This window comes from Littorina saxatilis, linkage group LG3 (genome assembly GCF_037325665.1).
Source record: "Littorina saxatilis isolate snail1 linkage group LG3, US_GU_Lsax_2.0, whole genome shotgun sequence".
Lineage (NCBI taxonomy): Eukaryota > Metazoa > Mollusca > Gastropoda > Littorinimorpha > Littorinidae > Littorina > Littorina saxatilis.
In genome coordinates, this window is record NC_090247.1 from 9896833 (window position 1) to 9919058 (window position 22226).

Sequence of the window (22226 nt, forward strand, 5' to 3'; positions counted from 1 at the left end):
ACAACAACAACAACGCAAGGGACACAATTATACAAACCTCTCCACCTTATTTCTGCCAATAGTGACTTCCCTTGGTATAGGAGGACGCAATAAAAGCACTGACATGTCTGCTTTGCAGTAGATGTTACGTACACATGGCCATCAGGATTGAAAGTTGTCGAGGCAGAGATGTACTACCTTTGTGGTTTTGCTTGTTTGATATGCCTTGGTAGTTCTATCAATCTGACAATGCACGTGTCAATCACGATAATATGATTGACAGATAATTGATTTTAAATAGAGGGAGCCGTGTGTGTGATTGTGTGTATGTTTGTGTTAAGAGCGATTCCCGGAAAAGTAATGGACAGACGTTTATGACATTTGACATGATACATCTTCCAGATGATATCCCCACACATTTGTGTATCCTTCATTTTTTGACAATATTATGTCTTTGATGATGTCATATCCAACTTAAAAGAAATTGAGGTTGCACTTTGACGACCTCTCTCACACACACACACACACACACACACACACACACACACACACACAAACACACACACACACACACACACACACACACACACACACACACACACACACTCAATGTACGAAATATCATGAAAACTGTGTTTCACAGAGCGATTTTACTGCATTTACTTCTTTACTCCTCAAGTAAAACATTTCAACGCAGCTAGATTATACCAAACAGCATCTATCATTTGCTTATAAAATTCAGAAACTGTACGTTTGAGCAAAATAAAGCACAGAGAGTTCAAACGTTCACACACAGATTGCACGAGTATTATCAAACAGAGTAAAAGCTTAACTGGCAATTTCATGTCAAGACGAACACACGGTGGCATATTGCTCTCTCTCTCTCTCTGTCCCTCTTTCTTACTCCACCCCCCCCCCCCCCCCCCCCCACAACCACCTCTCTCGGATTACATCTGTCAAACATCGGATTACATGCACACGAACTCTATCATGCAAGTACACATGATTTCTCTCCTGTCAGCCTACCTGTCTGTCTATTTATCTATCAGTAAGTCTGTCTGTCCGTCTGTCTGTCAGTGTGTCAGTCAGTCTTTTTATTAATCTGTCAGTAATTGTGTCTGTCCATATGTATGTCAGTGTGTCCGTCTCTATCTGGGTCCAATAATGATCCTCTTGTCAACACAACGTGTGCAGATTTTCACACAGTTGTTAACTGCTCCACACACAACATCCACAAAGGCATGGCATACTGGATCAGCAACTGCACCCAGTCTGGTGAGATTGGGACTTTATAGTTTTGCTGAATTAATTTCACCAGTTGACATTCGCGTCTCTCACGAAATGAATTTATCAGAATATTCAATTCTGCACTGAAACAATCACAAGTGTATGATTATTTTTTTTATATTGTGTCAAAATGGAAAGATACTTTTACTCCTTGTAAATGTCCCGACAGATGTGTAGTTGATGACAAGACTGTCCACACGGAGAGGTGGATACCTTTAGCTGATAACACAAAGGTGTCACATTTCCAGTCAAAGTGGAGTCGGATGTCAAGGATAACGATACGGATACGGATAAGGATAAGATTCATATAGTCCTGTGATGTTACCCTCGAAATGGACGCTTGGCTACCTCATGGAAATTCGGGCTGCTTTCTCCCTGGGGAAAGCGAGCTGCCATACAGTATACGGCGCTACCCCTTTTTTTTCTCCTGCATGCGTGTATTCATGTTTCCAAGCCCTGAGACTTTCGCTGTGAACGTGGGTTCTTTATCGTGCGCATGCGTGAACACGGGAGTGTTCGGACACCGAGGAGAGTCTGCACAAAGTTGACTCTGGGAAATAAATCCCTCCCCGAACGTGGGGATCGAACCCACGCCGATAGCGACAACTCGTTTTGAAGCCAGCGCCGCTACCGATTGAGCTATTTCCCCGCCAAACAACCGGCCCTTATGTTGCTAGAATCAGGAGTACAAACCAACACTTTCGGATAAAAAAAAAAAACCCCAACTCACCACCATCTGCCAAGCGCCCTGTGCAGAGTTAAGCGAGTTTCAAATAGATCTATTTGGCACAGTTGTCGAGTTATGGCAAGCCGACAGTGATGGCGACCAGAAGACAATGTCATGAATTGTAACACGTGCGGACATTAGCATGCGTGGTCTTTAAAATACGGCACATCAATGCAACGAACATAGACATAAAACATCGTAACTAGTGCACTAAATGTGCTCGTAGAATTGGCTTGCACGAACATAGTACACGTCATAATCGGCGTTTCTGAAACCAAATCGCAAGTACACAAAACACACACACACACACACACACACACACACACACACACACACACACACACACACACACACACACACACACACACACACACACACACACATTTAAAAGTAATAAAACAGTAGGCTAGTTCCATGCATAGCGATGTCAAAGCTACACTCTTAACAAACTTCGCAAATATTTTGTTTGCTTTGACGAATGCTGTTGTAGCACTACAAGATAACTGAACATTTCTATATAATATCAACAGCACGAATTTTGTTTGTGAAATTAGGACAATTGATTACTTTTCTCGTAACATTTTATACGGATTAATACAACCTCCTCGTTCTCTTCTTCCGTTGCCTCATTATCATAATCATGATTACTATAATCATCATCATCATAATGTAACCGAGTGCCGAAACACTACGATCACCTCGGGAGGCGAAGTGCAATCAAACAGGATTGAAAATGTTAGGGCTAATTTCTTAGCCCTATAAAAACTGTTATGCAAACCCGAAGGTTTCCATGAACATACAGACAATCGGAAACCACCAGACCCCATCACAAACAGAATTCCACAATCAACCGGTGTTGACTTAAAGGCCAACAACTTGGGTGCAGAGTCTGCTGTGAAAGGAGCGGTAGCCTCCCCTGTCACAATAATCATCATTACCATTGGAAACAGGAGCAATAATGGAATGGTCAAACTCTTTTCATTTCTGAAGCGTAACAATATCTGAATTTTTTTTCATCTGCGGAAAGTACAGCATTTCACTTGTGGGTTTTTTGGTGGTCATTATAGAGTGTTGTTTTTATTCCAAGGGCAAAACATACATTTCTAAAAGAGCAGAACAAAATAATTTGCAATAAAAGAAGGACGGCTCAGACGGTAGTCATGCTAAACAAAACGTATGACGTCATGTACGACAAGAACCAAAACAATGACGTCACACAAAGTGAGATTCAAATCTAGGTTTTTGACTATCTCGATCCGGTACATTGGCGAAAACCCCGGGCTTTAAAACCCAGTGCGCTACCACCTGAGCTACCCGTGCACCCTTTTGAGGATCGAGTCTTTCACACTACCAGTTATGGCGCAGTAACGTCTTTGGTTTTGGCCTGACCACTAAACAACTGTGTATGTTCCTCAAGGATGTCCATCCAAACATTCTGAGTATGAAAGTGGGGAATATCCTTTGTAAATACATAATCAAAAAACTATAATAGTCCACACTTTTATAGAAGCAAGGCCCTACTTATTAACAAATTTGAGAATACATCGAACATAATACCGATGTTTTAATGCGTTTGACTGCATAAGGTAACATGAAAACATTATTCCAATGGCATTGTTCCCTAAGATGCACGTATTCCTTCTAAATCTTAGGTGGTAAATAAATGTAGATGATACAAGCAAGGCTGAAACTGCCAATTTATTTACAATGTTAGCATCACTACCAACGAAAATTAATAGAACATTATATATAAGCTCAAATCCCACAGACCATGATGAGGGTTGGCGTTTTCTTCGTCACACTTTTCAGAATGACATCAACAACAACATTTTAACATGCCACAACAAAAGTAAAATATGCCGTCTTCAATTCTGCTTGTAGAAAGCACACCAAACCGTCCGATAGAGCCAAAAGTGTATTATGTCCACAGACGAAATGTTGTCCCCCATGATGCCAAGTAAGTAGTGTCCGTCCTCTCAGAAGTAAAGACAGAGTGTACTCTTACATCCGCCTCGGGAAATCAGGCAGTAGTCCCAAGGCTAAACAACAAGGATGTTATCCTTCAGCGTCCCTTTCACGCGGCAAGAAAACCTGTTAACAGCGTGATTTTACAGCACCTCGTTATAAATTGGGGCTGTTTCGGTACTGTCAGGCGATAAAACTGTCTTTTCACAACGGCAAATTTCGATTTAGATCTGCATGCCACAAGGCAGGGATGGCCAAATCGTCCCCCCCTATCGCCAGGGGCGAGTAAAAAATCCGCCGGGCTAGTAGAAATCGCCTGGCAACTCGCCCGGCTGGCCAGTGAAAATTCTGGTCAAATGCAACATTTTTGGTTGTAATATCGAATTTCAAATCAGATGGAGCAACTTTGGCATGCACCGGACCAGCGAAATTTCTGGCAGGCTAGTGACACTTTTGCAGTTACTCGCCCGGCTGGCGAGTTGACATTTTGGGATTTGGCCATCCCTGCAAGGAAACTATATATCGTACCAGTCATTCAAACAGCACAACTAAAACATAACTGAAGAAATAGAAAGCAGCACAGACACAACTCCAGTAATGCTGACAAAATTAATAATGAAACAACTTCTCAACCACACAACTAATTTCCGTAGCTGTTTCACGAAAGACTGCCGCGGCGATGTTTTTTTTACGAGTTCCAGGCTCACAAGACAGCAGCCTATGTAAAGCACACACACTGCAGCAGTGTCACTGTACAACTGATCACAAATTCTGACGGTAAAACTGCGAAGAGTGACGTCACTAAATATGAAGAGTGACGTCACTAAGTGCGACAGGTGACGTCCCGGAGCGCAAAGAGTGACGTCACTAACTGCACAGAAACACGTCACTAGACCCAGTTCTCGTTCTTGGACAGCGCCTCCCTGGAGGAATGTCTAGGGGAGTTAAGTCTGACCTCCTCCTGAGATAAGAGACCCATCTTGGGCAGGGGAGGTAAGGGCGGGGGCTGGGTGGTGCCGCACGTGCAGGTCTCCTGCATAGGCCTCAGCACGAAGCCGCGCGGCGTGACCTCCTCGTAGTGACCTGAGCCGGTGCTGACCGACCCACCGGTGTAGACCGACCCCCCGGTGTAGAGCGACCCCGACAGCGACATGCTCTCGTTGACCCGTTCGTACGTCCCGCTGCCTTCCACGGGCACCTCGTACATGTCCGGGTGCCCCATGTCCGCGCCCGTATTGACGTGCCCGTTGCGGGCGACCAGGGCGGGCGTGGAGGCGGGCGTCTTGCTGGGCGACCTGCCAAAGCGGGCGACGTAGTCCAGGTCCCTGGTGCTCGGCAGACGCTCGAACTTCTCCTCCTTCTTGTCGGGCATGGCGAACAGCAGCTTCTCCCAGAACCAGGGGTCGTCGTACTTGAGGTAGGTGCGGGTCCGCATGTACAGCTTGAGCGTCTGGTCCAGCTTGGCCTCGTCGATGTCGTGCAGCAGGACCAGGATCACGCGGTTCCGCCGCTCCGTCAGGACCTGCTGGTGGGCCGTCTGGAACTCGAACTTGCACCACTCCGAGGCGAGGAAGTTGTGCGAGACGAGGATGATGGTCCGCTTGCTGCTCTCCACGCTGCGCACGATGGTCTCGGCGATGGAGGCGCCCACGGGGAAGTCGCGGTAGTGCAGGCACAGCTTGAAGCGCTTGAAGCCGTTCTCCAGGCGCGGGGCCAGCTCCCTGACCACGAACTCCTCGTCCAGGTTGCTGTAGGACACGAAGGCGTCGTACGGCCGGTCCGCATCCTCCGCAGATCCTCCCGGCGCCATCTTGAACACCCTCCAGCCGAATTTGGTGAAGCACCAGACCTCCAGCAGGTGGCGGTTGATGTAGATGACCACCAGCCCCGTGATGACCAGCACGGACACCACGGACACCGCGATCAGCAGCGACACCTCCTGGCCTGACGTCAGACTCTGCGTGCTGGGCCGCGTGACGTTGAGTGACGTCAGCTCCGTGACGTTGACACCGTCCCCGCACCGGTCGAGCGGCAGGGACAGCACGGGCGTCCCGTTGGTCACGCGGTTCTCGGGGATCTGTCGCACGTCATAGTCGTAACACTTGAGGTGCTTCAGGTCCTTGACCACGGCAGAACTGTTGACCAGAAACCTGAAGAAGTAGCACGTGAAGTTGCCGCCACAGGTCCAGGGGTTGTCCCGTAGGTGCAGAGCGCTGAAGTCGGCAGCCAAGTTAAAGTCGGTGAAGGCGAACGTCACCAGCATGTTTCTCTCCAGGTTGAGCACACGCAGTTTGTTCATCAGCGCGAAGCTGCCTTGCTCCACGAAGGTGATCTCGTTGTCCTGGAGGTACAGCTCCTCGAGGTTGACCAGGTCTCTGAAGATCTCGGCGAAGATGAGGGTGAGGAAGTTGTGGTCGAGGTGCAGCACCTCCAGACTCTTCATGCCGCGGAACGTGTTGTTCTCGATGTGGTGCAGGTCACTGTGGTTGAGCCTGAGCAGCACGGTGTAGCCGTGGCCCAGGAAGGACAGAGCCTCGAGGGTGCCCAGCGCGTTGCCGTCCATCAAGATCTCCGTGGCGGCCTCGGGCAGCGTCGCCCCGGGCAACGAGTCCAGGTCGGCGTTGGAGCAATCCACGCGGTTGACCTTGAGGCGGCTGTGTCCAATATGGCACGTGCACTGCCGGGGACACACGCTGTTGCAGTAGCACATGTCAAAGCCGCAGCACGGACACCTATCTCCGCACTTCCTGCTGTAGGCGCACAGGAAGTCCTTCGTACGAAGACTGGTCAGCGCGACTGACCGGCTCCTGTTGCTGGCGTGGCACAGCAGGCTTTCCACGTCGCCAAATATGGGGAGAGGGATTTCACTGCTGGGGATGTTGCCCAGACTCCACTCCTTCAGCCAACCCAGGTCGCAGTCACAGCGCATCGGGTTGCCCCTCATGTAGAACACAGGTTGTGCGTGCTGCACCTGAAATGTGACGTCAGTACTGTTAGTGTATGGTCGACATGACCCATTAATATCAACAGCCCAGGTCGCAGTCACAGCGCAGCGGGTTGAACACGGGCTGGGAGTGCTGCACCTGAAATGTGACGTCAGTACTGTTAGTGTATGGTCGACATGACCCATTAATATCAACAGCCCAGGTCGCAGTCACAGCGCAGCGGGTTGAACACGGGCTGGGAGTGCTGCACCTGAAATGTGACGTCAGTACTGTTAGTGTATGGTCGACATGACCCATTAATATCAACAGCCGAGGTCGCAGTCACAGCGCAGCGGGTTGAACACGGGCTGGGAGTGCTGCACCTGAAATGTGACGTCAGTACTGTTAGTGTATGGTCGACATGACCCATTAATATCAACAGCCGAGGTCGCAGTCACAGCGCAGCGGGTTGAACACGGGCTGGTAGTGCTGCACCTGACATGTGACGTCAGTACTGTTAGTGAATGTGGGAGTGCTGCACCTGTTATGTGACGTCAGTACTGTTAGTGTATGTGGGAGTGCTGCACCTGCAATGTGACGAGCGGGTTGTTAGTGTATGTGGGAGTGCTGCACCTGTAATGTGACGAGCGGGTTGTTAGTGTATTGGCGCTGTCTACAATGTCAACAGAGTGAGTGCCAGTATGTTATTGTCATTCGTCAGATATTATAACAATTCGAAAATCATTCATGGTGAGGGCACAGCACGATGTACAACAACAACAACAACAATACACACACACACGCACACACCTAAACACACTCAGCACTACCTGTGAAAATGAAATCTCCATGGTGTTAGCGGACAGGGAGGTCAGCTCGTTGAAGGTCAGGTTGACTTGACGCAGACTGACGGCGGCGGCGAAGGTGAAGGGTGAGACGTGTGAGATCTGGTTGTGGGACACGTCGAGCTCCTCTAGACTGGACGACACCTCCCCACGCAGCAGCTTCTGCATCGAGTTGTGCCTCAGCAACAGTGTCCGCAGTTTTAACGACTGGAAGGTTGTGCCTGCAAGAAAGGATTTAAACTACAGTAGGATAAGGATAAGGATAAGATTTCATATAATCTAAAGGTTATCCCCCGTGCAGCTTCAACATCGAGTTGTGCCTCAGCAACAGTGTCCACAGTTTTAACGAATCATTCGGAATGGAACGTGGTGTCTGCGAAATGAGGTACAATATCGTACATTGTATTAGCGGTGTTCATAAATGTTCACACACACACACACACACACACACACACACACACACACACACACAAACGCGCGTGCGCGCACGCACGCACGCACGCACACACACACACACACACACACACACACACACACACACACACACACACACACACACACACACACACACACACACACACGTATATCATTATTATTATTATTATGAACATTTGTGCGCCTAATCTAAATATAGCCCTAGGCGCTTACAAAATATACAATACATAGTGAACATTATACGAAACACAAATCAACAAGGACCAAGACACTCGGACTCATACACTCGCAGACAGACGCACAGCGAGAACGCGACGCACTCACTCATACCAACTACAGGCACATGCATTCTGAAGACGGAAAAACAGTCATAAATAAATAAATAAATTATTGGATACATAAAGTTAGTTGAGAGAAGAAGAATAGAGCTGGAAAGGGAAGAAGAAGGAGAGAGGAGACAGATTAAGGACCAGCAGGAGAGGGGGATGGGTGGTCATTAACATATAGAAACACAAACACGCACAACCACTCTCTCCGTCTCTCTCTGTGTCTCCCCCCCCCCCCTCTCTCTCTCACTCTCTCTCTCTGTCTGTCTCTGTCTGTCTTTCTCTCTAACCTACCTATATTGCCAATCTGATTATAGCTGAGGTCCAAATACACCAGATTCATCACGTTGACAAAGTGCATGGAGGAGAGTGCAGCCAGTGCGTTGTGCGACAGGTCGAGGTGACGCAGACTGCGACAGTCGTGAAAGGTCTTGGTGGACAGGGAACTCAGGCCGTTGCCACGCAACGTGACCACGCTCAGGTTTTGCAGACCCGTGAACATGGCGGAGGGCAGGGAGGTTAGATTGTTGAAACTCAGGTCCACCTGGGAAAACATTCATGGTATCAATCATATCACATGTCATGTGATGTTTAGGTCACACCATCATGTATTACACCCCCGGTATAGGGGTGTGTATAGGATTCGGTCGATGTGTTTGTTTGTTTGTTTGTTTGTTTGTGTGTGTGTTTGTGTTCGCATATAGATCTCAAGAATGAACGGACCGATCGTCACCAAACTTGGTGAACAGGTTCTATACATTCCTGAGACGGTCCTTACAAAAATTGGGACCAGTCAAACACACGGTTAGGGAGTTATTGGTGGATTAAGATTCTACAAGGACTTATAGAGGGACATATTAATGGTCAAAGGGAAATAACCTTCTCAGTTGGTGGCAGTGAGAATGGTTATTTCCCTTTGACCAACGGGGGTGTTTTTACTACCTCGGAGGAATTTCTTGTTTTTTCTTCTTCTGTCATTTCTCATGTGTGTCCACTTTAAAAGCGGTTAGGTGAATTTTTTTTATGAACGAGTTGTCCTGAATTAAACATTCCAAACATTTTAACCTGTCTTTTTTTTCGTAACTTGTCCTGATAGTATTTCTAACGTGATCATGTCCTCGTATAGCTTCAGGCAAAATGATGATAATATTATATATTGCTATTTCATATGTTACGTGGATTTCCATTGGTCAATTGGGCAAAACTGAGCTCAGTGCAAAAGTGATATCGACGACATTTCCGTCGATATCAGTTTTGATATCGACGACCTCTTTATTGCTTCCCCACTTCAAAAACAAAAACACCTAAATTTAAAAACAAACAAATATATATGAAAATGTAATTATCCCAGAATTTAGTTGAGCAAGTGACTAAAGACTTTTTGAAAGAAAAGACATTTTGAAAAACTGAAAAGTACAAGAAAAGAGTGAACAAAAAGAAATAATAATCAGAGGGAGGGATATGGAACAGCCAGAACTGAGACAAATACTTTTTTAATTTCTTTACAGTAAATACAAAATGTCCAGAGAATTAGCAATATATCTAACATTGACTGACTGTGTGATGATATCTTCTGCTATTGGTCTGTTTCGACAGTGATATCAAAATCTCGACCCTCCGGTCTCGATTTTTATATCACTGTCTCAACAGACCATAGCAGAAGATATCATCACACAGTCCGTCAATATTGGGTAATGTGTTGTACAGTATTTGGTGATAACATATTGATGGTATATGGTGGTAATATACCCGTCGCGATATAACCTTGAACGGTTGAAAACGACGTTAAACACCAAATAAATAAAGAAAGAAAGAAAGAAAGTGGTAATATATAGGTGGTATTTGGTGGTAATATATTGGTGGTAAATGGTGGTATTGCTCCAATGAGCATGCTGCAATATTGAGAAAAAAAGACGAGAGATAGGGCAAAAAAAAAAAGTTGTATGTTTCTGGTCACCCGACCCTACCTAGTTTTTTCCTGCCGACCCTAGACTTTTTTTTATTGCATTTGTAAAAAATAAAATAAAAAAAAGCGTCAAAACGAAAGTAACAGACGGCAGACGACACAAGGGGGATAACCCCGCATCCCTTTTGTCTCATTTGTTTTGTAATGTGTTGTCTTTCTCTTTGTATAGTAAGTGCAGTCTCTTTGCGTCACTGTATAGTTATTTTCTACCCTGACCACAAACAAAAGAAAAAAAATCCCTACCTACCTACCCTATTTTTTGTAGCCATGTTACCAGAAACATACAATTGTTTTTGTTGGCCTAGTGTTCACTTGTATTCAAACGAACTCTTGTGAACACGGTGTGTCTATTATGTGTGCCTCTTTTGCTAATAGAACTATGTCACACCATGTTCAAAACGTGTCACAGACTTGTGTACAACATGTGTTCACTTCAGTTTAGAGTGTACATGAGGACATATTAAACCTAGCGTTAACCGGGGGATGAACATCATCGAGTAGCTGCGCTCTGATAGCGGAGGCAAAATGTGACTGGGCGCAGTTCAGTCGGGGTGGTCGATTGTGTAAGACCAACATGTGGACAGGCTGGAGCTGCTAGAGCAGGCCAGGTTATTGTGGCATTTAAGGGATTTTGTTTTTAGCGTGGGAGCCTGCACAGGCACCAGAAGAAGAAAAAACGTTTATGAAGAAATGGGGTTGATATGATATACGTACCTCCTCCAGGCTGTAGAGACCCGACATAGTGGGGATGGCCTGCAGACGGTTGTGTGCGAGGAAGACTCGAACCAGCGACCCCATGCGTGTGAAGGCAGTTGGGCTGATGTCGGCTAGGTAGTTGTGGCTGAGGTCCAGGGTCTGCAGACTGGACATGGTGGCGAAGGACTCCTCGGGGATAGACCTGACACAACCACACACATCCAACTGTTAAAACCTTGCGTACTCGACTCTTGCCATATCGTTATGATAAATTAATCAACCTTGGGCACTCGACTCTTGCCATCTTTACAGTAGAGAGTTCCAGAAGTAGTACCTATAGCCAAGACGTGCATATTCAGAAAATAAAGGGTGACATATAGCGGAGTAGAAACAATTAGGACCACACATCAAGCTCAGATTACACTTACATCTAAACTTCGCCAGAAAAGTACTTATAAAACGTTGCAAAGTTTTGCCTATTGTTTGTTTGTTCGTTCATGGGTTGAAACTACCATGGCTTTTACGTGTATGACCGTTTTTACCCCGCCATTTAGGCAGCCATACGCCGCTTTCGGAGGATTGGTCTATTGTAAATTTTTTTTGATTTTTAATTGGTCCCTTTTGTTTTTGTCCGGTCGATTTTGAGGGTACCCTTATTTGAGCAGCGGTCACGTGATTCCTGTAAACGAAATAATTATGTAATCTGAAAGGTGATCCAGATGTGCAAGTGATCGGCCTTAACTGGCATAGAAAGTTAGCATAACATGATACGGGAATTAATGCGTTAATATGAGTGCGACATTTGTCGCAATACTTTTTTGGCAAAGTTTAGATAGCATATTTAATTGCCTTGAGAGAACACTTGCCTGAGGTAGTTGTGGCTGAAGTTGAGCATGACGAGCGCCCTGAGGCCTGTGAAGGTGGTCTGGTCCACGTCACTGATGCTGTTGTTGGACAGGCGCAACTCCAGCAGGCTCCGCAGGTTGCCGAACGCCTGACGCGGCAGCTGCTGCATGCCGTTCCCCGACAGGTCCAGACTCCGCAGGCCGTACTGGCCGACCAGCGCCTTCTTGGGCAGCAGGGTGATGAAGTTGGCCGACAGGTTGAGGGTGTCGAGGCTGGGGAACTCGCGCATGACGAGGGGCGGGACGGTCACCAGGGAGTTGTTTTGCAGGTCAAGGACCTGTAGGTGCTTCAGGTGGGACAGCTTGTCCCACACGTTGTCATTGAGGCCCATGGAGAAGAGGTAGAGGCGCTGCAAGCTGGGCATGAACTCTACGCTCCTGGGGGGCAGGGCGCCCAGCGGGTTGGCCGCCAGGGCCAGGATGCTGAGCTGGGAGCAGTTGGCGAGCTCCACGCGGTCCACGTCGTGCAGAGCGTTGAAGGACAGGTCCAGGAATCCCAGGCTGGGCAGCTCCCCGCACAACTCCGCCCCAACCTTCAAAGACATAGACACAGAAGACTTGATTATCTCAAAGGGTAACTTTGTTTGTGGTGTATATAACATAATACAACATAACATGGAACAACATTTAACATGATTGTGAACGCTTTGTGCAAATCACACTCAGTTAGTAATGCAAAAGAAGGTGCTCCATGATTCGTGTTCATTACCGTACCAACATGTACTTTATCATGTGTAATGAAACGATTGATGTTTTAATCTCTCAATTTTGATAATGTTTAGTTGGGTTTTTTTTGTAATGTTATTTAGGCTCTCAATGACTAAGTACGTATATTGTTGTTGAGAATGTGTTTGATGTGACAGACAGACGGACAGACAGACAGACAGACAGACAGACAGACAGACAGACAGACAGACAGACACACAGACAGACACACAGACAGACACACAGACAGACAGACAGACAGACAGACAGACAGACAGACAGACAATTTCTCTCATGTTAATGCAATCCATCGTAACGGGTCAGTAAGTCAACCCAATAAACTCTACTCGCTCCTCCCTCACCTCCCGAATAGCGTTGTCGCCGCTGGACAGGCGGATGAGGTTTGGCACACTGCGACCCAGCCAGGCCGGGATGGACGACACGTCGTTGTAGTTGACGTCCAGGATCTCCAGCTTGGACAGCGGGCTAGACACACAGTGGACTCCGGCGTGGTCAAAGTCCGCGATGTGGTTGTACGACACGTTCAGCGTACGCAGGTTACTTGACCTGTGCAAGGACAACACATTTTAGCTTGATAAGTCTTGTTTGATAAATAATAATAATAAGTAAAGTAAGTAAATTTTAAGGGGCTTATTGTCCGTCAGGTCCTAATTGCCTATATTGGACATGAATTGGTTTATAAAATTCGAGTTTCACGCCCTCACGGCTTTTTAATGTTTGCGTGTTTAGGTGGTACCAGCCATCTGCACTTATGGTAGAATGACCAAGATCTTTAACGTGCCATTGTGGTGACACGGGGGTGGGAGATGGATGCCGTCTCTGGGTCTGCACATAAAGTTGACCCGTGCATGGCAGCATGTTTGTGTGATCGATACATAAATGCTATTTGTATTTTTGACCAAAATATGACATTATTTTGCGCGTAGCCTCGGAGAACAATAGGGTATAATGTCATATCGTGCTCTAAAATACAAATACAAACAGCGAAAACTAAAGAGAAAAGGAGAGAAAAATCCCCCCCCCCCCTAAACGTTTGAATAAAAAAGTAAAACAACGAAAAAGACAGAAGAGAGGACAGCAACATCCCACAAAACAGCAGCAAAAAACTAAAGAAGAGGACAACACAATCAATCAATCAATCAATCAATCAATCAATCAATCAATATGAGGCTTATATCGCGCGTATTCCGTGGGTACAGGTCTAAGCGCAGGGATTTTTTTTAAAATGTCTTTTATACAATTTATATCGCGCACATATTCAAGGCGCAGGGATTTATTTATGCCGTGTGAGATGGAATTTTTGTTACACAATACATCACGCATTCACATCGGCCAGCAGATCGCAGCCATTTCGGCGCATATCCTACTTTTCACGGCCTATTATTCCAAGTCACACGGGTATTTAGGTGGACATTTTTATCTATGCCTATACAATTTTGCCAGGAAAGACCCTTTTGTCAATCGTGGGATCTTTAACGTGCACACCCCAATGTAGTGTACACGAAGGGACCTCGGTTTTTCGTCTCATCCGAAAGACTAGCACTTGAACCCACCACCTAGGTTAGGAAAGGGGGGAGAAAATTGCTAACGCCCTGACCCAGGGTCGAACTCGCAACCTCTCGCTTCCGAGCGCAAGTGCGTTACCACTCGGCCACCCAGTCCTGCAATCCCAGAATACAGCGAAAACTACAGAGAATAGGACAGCAAAATCACCAAAAACAGCGAAAACTAAAGAATAAGTAGACAGAAATCCCACACCTAAAAAAAAAACACCAGCGAACCAACACGGACCTGCAGAGTGGCGGCAGAAAAGTCACTCTACTCCTGATGATCTCCAGCAGACGGAGCAAGGGAAGGTGTGAGGCGAACAGGGGGTCAACGTGACCCAGCAAGTTGGCCCCGTCAATGAACATGACCTCCAGAAGGTCAAGGCCGCGGAAGACGTCTTTGGGTATGTCGTGGAACTTGCAGTTGACGATGTTGAGCTGTTGCAGGAAGGTCAGCTGCGATATCATGTCGTTGTAGAGGTAACTGCGAGCTGGTGTGGAACAACTGGAACAACAAAGGCAGTCATTCTATTCGAGCTGGTGTGGAACAACTGGAACAACAAAGGCAGTCATTCTATTCAATCTGGATATAGTCAGAGTTTTTGTGTGTAAATTTCTCTTTGATAGTGTACCACTAATGTGATAAGATTTACATGCAGTTTTTCATTATGTTAATTTTTTTAATTAGTATGGCAAAAGTGTGTTGGGATTTATTAGTATGGAACTCCAGTAAAAATTAGATATATTTTTTGATTATGAATTGCGGTCAAGGAATGTAGAATAAACAACATTAACAACAAAATGTAGATAAGAATTAAAAAAATACCTATGAATGAGGATGCTCCCTGCCCGCAGAAAGAAAAATAAAATAGGGCAAAAAAGTAAAGGTTGAAGCAGCATGCATGCAACTGAGGTTTAAAATAAAACAAGCCGCGTAAGGCGAAAATACAACATTTAGTCAAGCTGTCGAACTCACAGAATAAAATTGAACGCAATGCAATTTTTCAGCAAGACCGTATACTCGTAGCATCGTCAGTCTACCGCTCGTGGCAAAGGCAGTGAAATTGACAAGAAGAGCGGGGTAGTAGTTGCGCTGAGAAGGATAGCACGCTTTTCTGTACCTCTCTTCGTTTTAACTTTCTGAGCGTGTTTTTAATCCAAACATATCATACCTATATGTTTTTGGAATCAGGAACCGACAAGGAATAAGATGAAAGTGTTTTTAAATTGATTTCGAAAATTTAATTTTGATCATAATTTTTATATTTTTAATTGTCAGAGCTTGTTTTTAATCCAAATATAACATATTTATATGTTTTTGGAATCTGAAATTGATGAAGAATAAGATGAACGTAAATTTGGATCGTTTTATAAAAGAATTTTTTTTTTACAATTCCCAGGAACTCTCATGTAAAATTTCATAAAGATCGGTCCAGTAGTTTGGTCTGAATCGCTCTGCACACACACACGCACAGACACAAAGACACACACACACATACACCACGACCCTCGTCTCGATTCCCCCCTCTATGTTAAAACATTTAGTCAAAACTTGACTAAATGTAAAAAAGAGGTGATAAGATTTGATAAGTTGATTTACTTATAAACAAAAGATAATCAAAGCATGTTTAACATAGTGCCAAGGGGACTTACACGTAATTCCGAGAAGGAAAATAAACTCGCTGCTTTCAGAACAAGCCCTGAAATGTGAACTGGTTAAAAATAATTCACACAGAACGCGTACCTCTCCTCAGAAGGGAATGTCGAGTATGTTTGTCTAATTCAAGACACGTCGTGTTTTGTTATTCTCTTCAAAAAAAAATTAAATAAATAAATTGTGGAGGAAGTAATTAAGCAAAGGCAGAACGTGTCAGAATTTCTGAAGTTCTCATTAATCAACCTTTCTTGTTTTTGTTTTTTAATTCTTGATATTAGAAAGAAACCAGTGTATCGGTTTCGACTTTCTCAAAAATAAAATTGAGCATTATTAATCTAAAGAACAAAATGACAGTGGGTGAGATGAACAAAGTTGAATTCTGTACTGACCAAGACAAGGACAGCACACACAAAAGCAATGTCAACATTTTGCCTATGGAGACATCTTCGGGACCACAAACAAACAAACCTGAAACCTCCACAGGCAAACATTTGACACTGTTTTTGTGTGTGATATCCTTGTATTGGTGAGTACAGAATTCTTTTGTTTTCCAGCTGAGCAAAATAAAAAAACAAGAAAGGTATGTTGTTGGAACGTTCAATTATTGACAAATCAAAACGTTACGTTCACAGACATATCAACCCAGCGGTCTTTTAAGTACACAGACAAACACTAATCATCAATCAATCAATAGGACGCTTATATCGCGCATATTCCGTGGGTACAGTTCTAGGCGCTCTGCAATGATGCCGTGTGAGATGAAATTGTATACGGCCAGTAGATTGCAGCCATTTCGGCGCATATTTACCTTTCACGGCCTATTATTCCAAGTCACACGGGTATAGGTAGACAATTATTAACTGTGCCTAAGCAATTTTGCCAGGAAAGACCCTTTTGTCAATCGTGGGATCTTTAACGTGCACACCCCAATGTAGTGTACACGGGGGATGTTCGGACACCGAAGAGAGTCTGCACACAAAGTTGACCCTGAGAAATAAATTTCCGCCGAACGTGGGTTTGAACTCACGCTGACAGCGGCCAACTGAATACAAATCCAGCGCGCTACCAACTGAGCTATGTCCCCGCCCCAAAATTAGACAAAACTTCTCTGACAAAATGTTCAACCGCTTGCAGGGAAGACCTAAGCAAGACTTTTTGTCGGATTAGTTTTGTCTAATTAGTGTTGTCTAATTAGTGTTTGTCTGTGCACTTCAAAGACCGCTGGGTCGATATATCTGTGAACGTAACGTTTTGTTTTGTCAATAATTTAACGTTCGATCAACATACCTTTCTTGTTTTTTTATTCTGAATTTTGGAACGTTGGCAGTCTATTTGTTTTTTTCTCGAACCGAGCATTATTAATCAAACGTGTGGGTCGGCAACGTACGTGATGGTCATGATGGCTGACCCCTGTGCCGGGATGGCCCTGAAGAGTGCCCGCTGCTGCTCCGTGCCCTGCAGTCTAGGTACCGTGCAGTTCAGCCAGATCTTCAGCTCCGGTCGCAGCACATAGCAGTCACACATCTGGGCTGGACAGCTGAAGTCTAGGCCGCTGACACTGTTACTGCGGTTACTGCGCTGGTTGCTGTCGCTGCTGCTGGTGTTGTTGGTGGTGGCGTTGCTTGGTGATGGTTGTGACGAGGCACTGTTGTGGACGTCGCGTGGGGACGGTGTTGGCCTGAGAAAGCAGAGAGAGAGGTGGAGTTTTTCGTAAAGACTTTGGTGTCGCATTTGTCTAAGACACGTGTGGTTCCTGTTGACAATTTTGGATTGATGCGAAGGCATCTTAACGGGCCACGTTAAACCATGGGATACACATTGGGCACAGTCAGCGTTCGGCATTTAGGCACACCATAGAAGATCTAAAATGATTACCACAGACAAACAGACAGCCAGACAAACAGACAGCCAGACAAACAGACAGAGAAAAGAAGATGGGGTTTGTTTGTAAGCAGGCGGAGATCAACTGTTAAAAGATAATCCGAGACAGACAGACAGACAGACAGACAGACAAACAAGCAGGCAGAGATCAACTGACAAGCAACCAGGGTGACAGCCACGTAACAAGGAAGACGGACAAACACATTCACAATGTACTGTCACAGACAGATAGACAGACACTTCTTCAAAATGTTCATAAAAACAATTCGGATGAAAGAATGCTGAATGTGATTATAGCAATTGCCAATTAGTGTTGTAACGATGCTCTGTCTGTCTGTCTGTCTGTCTATCTGCCTGTCTGTCTGTCTGCCTGTATGTCGTTTTGTCTGTCTGTCTGCCTGTATGTCTGTCAAATATAATGGACGAGGAGTGTAGATTGATTGCATAGTCTGACTGAAATAACTGATCGTAACTTTATATGTTCATAAGCATTACTGATTGTGGTCGGTCTACATGTTGTTATTAAGCAACGGCTGCATCAAACGTCAAGGAATAATTAACCCTTGTTTAAATTTCAACACCACTCTCTTACCCATATCCAGAATCGGGCCAGGGACGCCGCGTGGTCGCTGCAGCGGGATGTGGTGTACTGTGGGTCACCGCCCTCACCGTCGTCGTCGCCGTCGTCGTAAGCATCACAATTGTCCCCAACACTACCACCACCACCAGCTGCTGCAACCACCACATGTTGGGCTGTTGTTGATGTGGACAGGAAGAAAGCTTTACGGTACGCGGAAGACGGTGGAAGCTCCGCTAGTTGTTGACATCATGTCTGAAACACAGAAGAAATCCAACATATTACAAAATGTCAACTGTTATGTCTTCTTCTTCTTTTTCTTGTCGATCACACGTCTATATTGTCAGCCCGGTCAGCGAAACAAGAGATAATGTCTTCTCCAGGTCCTCCTTTCCTCCGGACAGCTGGCTGTATTGTCAACTGTTATGTGACTGGATACATTTGAGATGGAATTTTAAGTTTCAAGTCATTTAATTTCATTTAACTTTGTTCTTTTTCGTAACATTACTGGGAAATGTGGGTTGTTTCCTCCCAGTGGAAAGCTAGCAGCAACAAGAGTGGCGCTACCCAGGTGAATGCGTGTTTGGTGAAATCAGCCGCCTGCACTTCTCAATCAATCAATGAGGCTTATATCGTGCAGTTCTAGGCGCTCTGCAGTGATGCCGTGTGAGATGAAATTTTATACGGCCAGTAATTGCAGCCATTTCGGCGCATATTTACCTTTCACGGCCTATTATTCCAAGTCACACGGGTATAGGTAGACAATTATTAACTGTGCCTAAGCAATTTTTGCCAGGAAAGACCCTTTTGTCAATCGTGGGATCTTTAACGTGCACACCCAATGTAGTGTACACGCGGGGGAGTTCGGACACCGAAGAGAGTCTGCACACAAATTTGACTCTGAAATAAATTTCCGCCGAACCTGGGATCGAACTCACGCTGACAGCGGCCAACTGAATACAAATCCAGCGCGCTACCAACTGAGCTATATCCCCGCCCCGCTATATCCCTGGCACAATGACCGAGGTATTTTCCGTGTGACTGTGGCGACACCAAGTTAGACCAGGATTCCGTGTGACTGTGGCGACACCAAGTTAGACCAGGATTCCGTGTGACTGTGGCGACACCAAGTTAGACCAGGATTCCGCCTCTGACTCATCACATACAGTTGACCCGAGTCCCCCCCCCCCCCCCCCCCCCCCCAACGGCCTGGATGGGAGCCCGGTAGCTCAGTTGGTAGAGCAGTGATAGGAAGGTCGCAGGTTCGAATTCGGGCCGGGACGGACACGGGTCAACTTTATCGGCAGACCCAGAGACGGAAGCCATGTCTCACCCCCGTGTCACCACGATGGCACGTAAAAGACCTCGGTCATTCTGCCATAAGTGCAGATGGCTGATACCACCTAAACACGCATACACTTGTGTATTTCGTCAAAAAGCCATAAAGGGCGTAAAACTCGAATCGTATAACACATATCTTGTCCTTAAGAGGCGAAATATTTAGCCTGTAGGACATAAATCGTTCTCTCTTTCCTTTTTTTTCCGGCCTGGATTCGAACCGGGGACCCGATGACCACAAGTCCAGTGCTCTACCAGCCAAGATTAACCAGCCCTTGTAAATGAGGTATTTTCACGCGTTAATGGTAAACTACCGACCATTACACATTTACGCGAACACTAGCCTGCCTGTTTTACTTTATGTCTGAACATGTTGAAAAAAGCAAAATGAAGGCCCGAGAGAACTGGCAAAGAATTTTGCACCATGATGAAAGGATAGCCGTTTGTTATAAAGAAAACATCAAACTTTTGATCGACTTATTCAAGATCTGACCCGGTCTCTGTCTAAACCTAAAAAGCATGTCTTCCTAACACCATGATAATCATGTTTAGATTAAAATCAAATCAAAATGGGATCAAGACCCCCCCCCCCCCCCCAAAAAAAAAAAATAAATAAATAACAACTGTTGAAAGAGCACAATATAGAGGAGACCATCAATATAAATATTATCGTAGGAAGGGCAAAAGTTCCTTTTTCTGGCCCACTGGTTACAAAAATCCACTTAGGCCATTTTCGAAAATGACAGCTTTCGCTTTAAGTGGGAATAAATTTCCTAAATTGATGGCTAGATGACATTAATGTTGCAACCACTGGAAACACTTGTGTGAGCGGCCCTGTCAGCTGAAAGGACATTTATCCTGTCAAAACGCGCGAGTCGAAGCGTTGTTAACAAGCACAGCCCGCGTCCTGAAACCGGCATTATGATTCAATCAAGTCTTATTTCCATCGGCACATAACCCCCTCTGTACTCTGATAAAAGGGAAAAACAACATCGCAGAAAACAAGTAATCAAAGTCATTTTCCATTCCCCCAAACACACACTTGATTAGCAAATAAAGCGACCAAAGAGAGAGCTACACAAGCAGCAAAAAAAAAAAAAAAAAAAAAAACCCAAGAAAAATAACTCTTCTCTCCCACGCGTACGCCACATTAGGCGGCAGCGGCTTGACGTGAAAATCAGGGATAACAAGTGATGGAGTGTTGTCCTCGCGGATCGATCAGCTATTGTGCATTGTTTGGAAAGTGTAGCAGCCAATTCCCCTCGTCCCTTCGGCCCGGCGGTGAGCGTCAGAGTATTGGGACATTAGGACGGCCCAACATTGCCTCCAGCGTTGCTTTACGGCGCAACACGACATCTCGGCGGATAGTGCTCTAAACGGAACCCGTCGTAAACACGGGATTATGGCCCGCTAAACTATCGCGGAAGGAGGACTTTAGAGAAAAGGATGGCAGGATGTCCATGTCTTGGGACGTTTGGCGGTGAAAAAGACAGCAGGAATTGGTGATTTAGGTCCCTTTGGGGGCTGTTTTGTTATGAAACGCTTGCTGTGGCAATTCTGGACGATGGAATAGTGTTTAACTGTCTTGCAAGTGTGTGCGTGTGTGTTCCTTATGTTGTTTTTACGATAGAATCGTGTTAACTTTCTTGCGAGTGTGTGCGTGTGTGTTCCTTGTGTTTCTTTTATGTCTTTACATAGAATATTCCCAATGCAGTTTTTGCATTTCCAACACGTTTTACATTTCTCGAAAAGGCTATAACAGGGCCATTACTTTCAGTGACAAGTGGTGCCATCCTACACCGTAAGCAACAACCCAGGACTGATAATACTGGCATAATACAGTTATCCAATCGCAGGCCCCCCAACCAGCCCCCCCACCCCCCCTTTCACAACGACACACACCTGATCCTTCTAAACTCGTGTGCCAGCTCATTTACAGACCTCTCGCGAATGCACGCAGGCATCAATACGCAATATTATTGGCGGACATCATAACGTCTGAATATTCATACACGCCGAGGCTAAAACGACATACAAAGGTTGTCAAACATCAGCAGCGACTTTCAGAGGACCGGACACTGTCCGTCAAAATGATATATCGACCATTGGCAAACTTCTTAACAGTGTACATTTGAGCCTTAAGGACACAATCTTTTCCCAGAAAATAGTTCCGCTCCCCACGACAAATATGCCAATGGTTGTTCTGCACATGGTTGAAATAAAGTCTTATGTCTTATGTCTTATGTCTTAAGTCTTTTAGTTAGACAATCCCTCCCCTTGGACACGATTAACAACAGTAAATATTCTCATCAGCTGTCTGCTTCGTGTGCAAAGTTGGAATTTTTTAAAATTAATTTCGCAAATAGACACATGTGCGGCTTTGAAGAACATGTCGAGTCAACGAAAATTCTCACTCTGCTCAGAATTGATTTTTGGCATACATGT

At 45.4% G+C, this 22226-nt stretch overlaps 2 protein-coding genes across 2 annotated transcripts in view; both read right to left on the minus strand.

The window, feature by feature from the left end:
- Positions 1–610: 610 nt before the first annotated feature.
- LOC138961571 (toll-like receptor Tollo) lies at positions 611–11350 on the minus strand. The gene is made up of 4 exons (XM_070333232.1): positions 11169–11350; positions 8783–9032; positions 7713–7948; positions 611–6929 (listed from the first exon to the last, which is right to left on the minus strand). Exons 1-4 carry the CDS (start codon positions 11322–11324, stop codon positions 4848–4850), a joined length of 2724 nt encoding a protein of 907 aa, XP_070189333.1. The 5' UTR covers positions 11325–11350; the 3' UTR covers positions 611–4847.
- Positions 11351–11991: 641 nt separating this feature from the next.
- Positions 11992–22226, minus strand: part of LOC138961095 (leucine-rich repeat-containing protein 15-like) — a 45332-nt gene continuing 35097 nt past the window's right edge. Inside the window, exons 2-6 of the mRNA XM_070332692.1 lie at positions 18459–18698; positions 17373–17663; positions 14573–14833; positions 13123–13327; positions 11992–12588 (exon numbers count right to left, since the gene is read on the minus strand). Coding sequence (XP_070188793.1) covers positions 11992–12588; positions 13123–13327; positions 14573–14833; positions 17373–17663; positions 18459–18613 — 1509 coding nt within the window. The 5' untranslated portion in view covers positions 18614–18698. The remainder of the gene's footprint in view (positions 12589–13122; positions 13328–14572; positions 14834–17372; positions 17664–18458; positions 18699–22226) is intronic.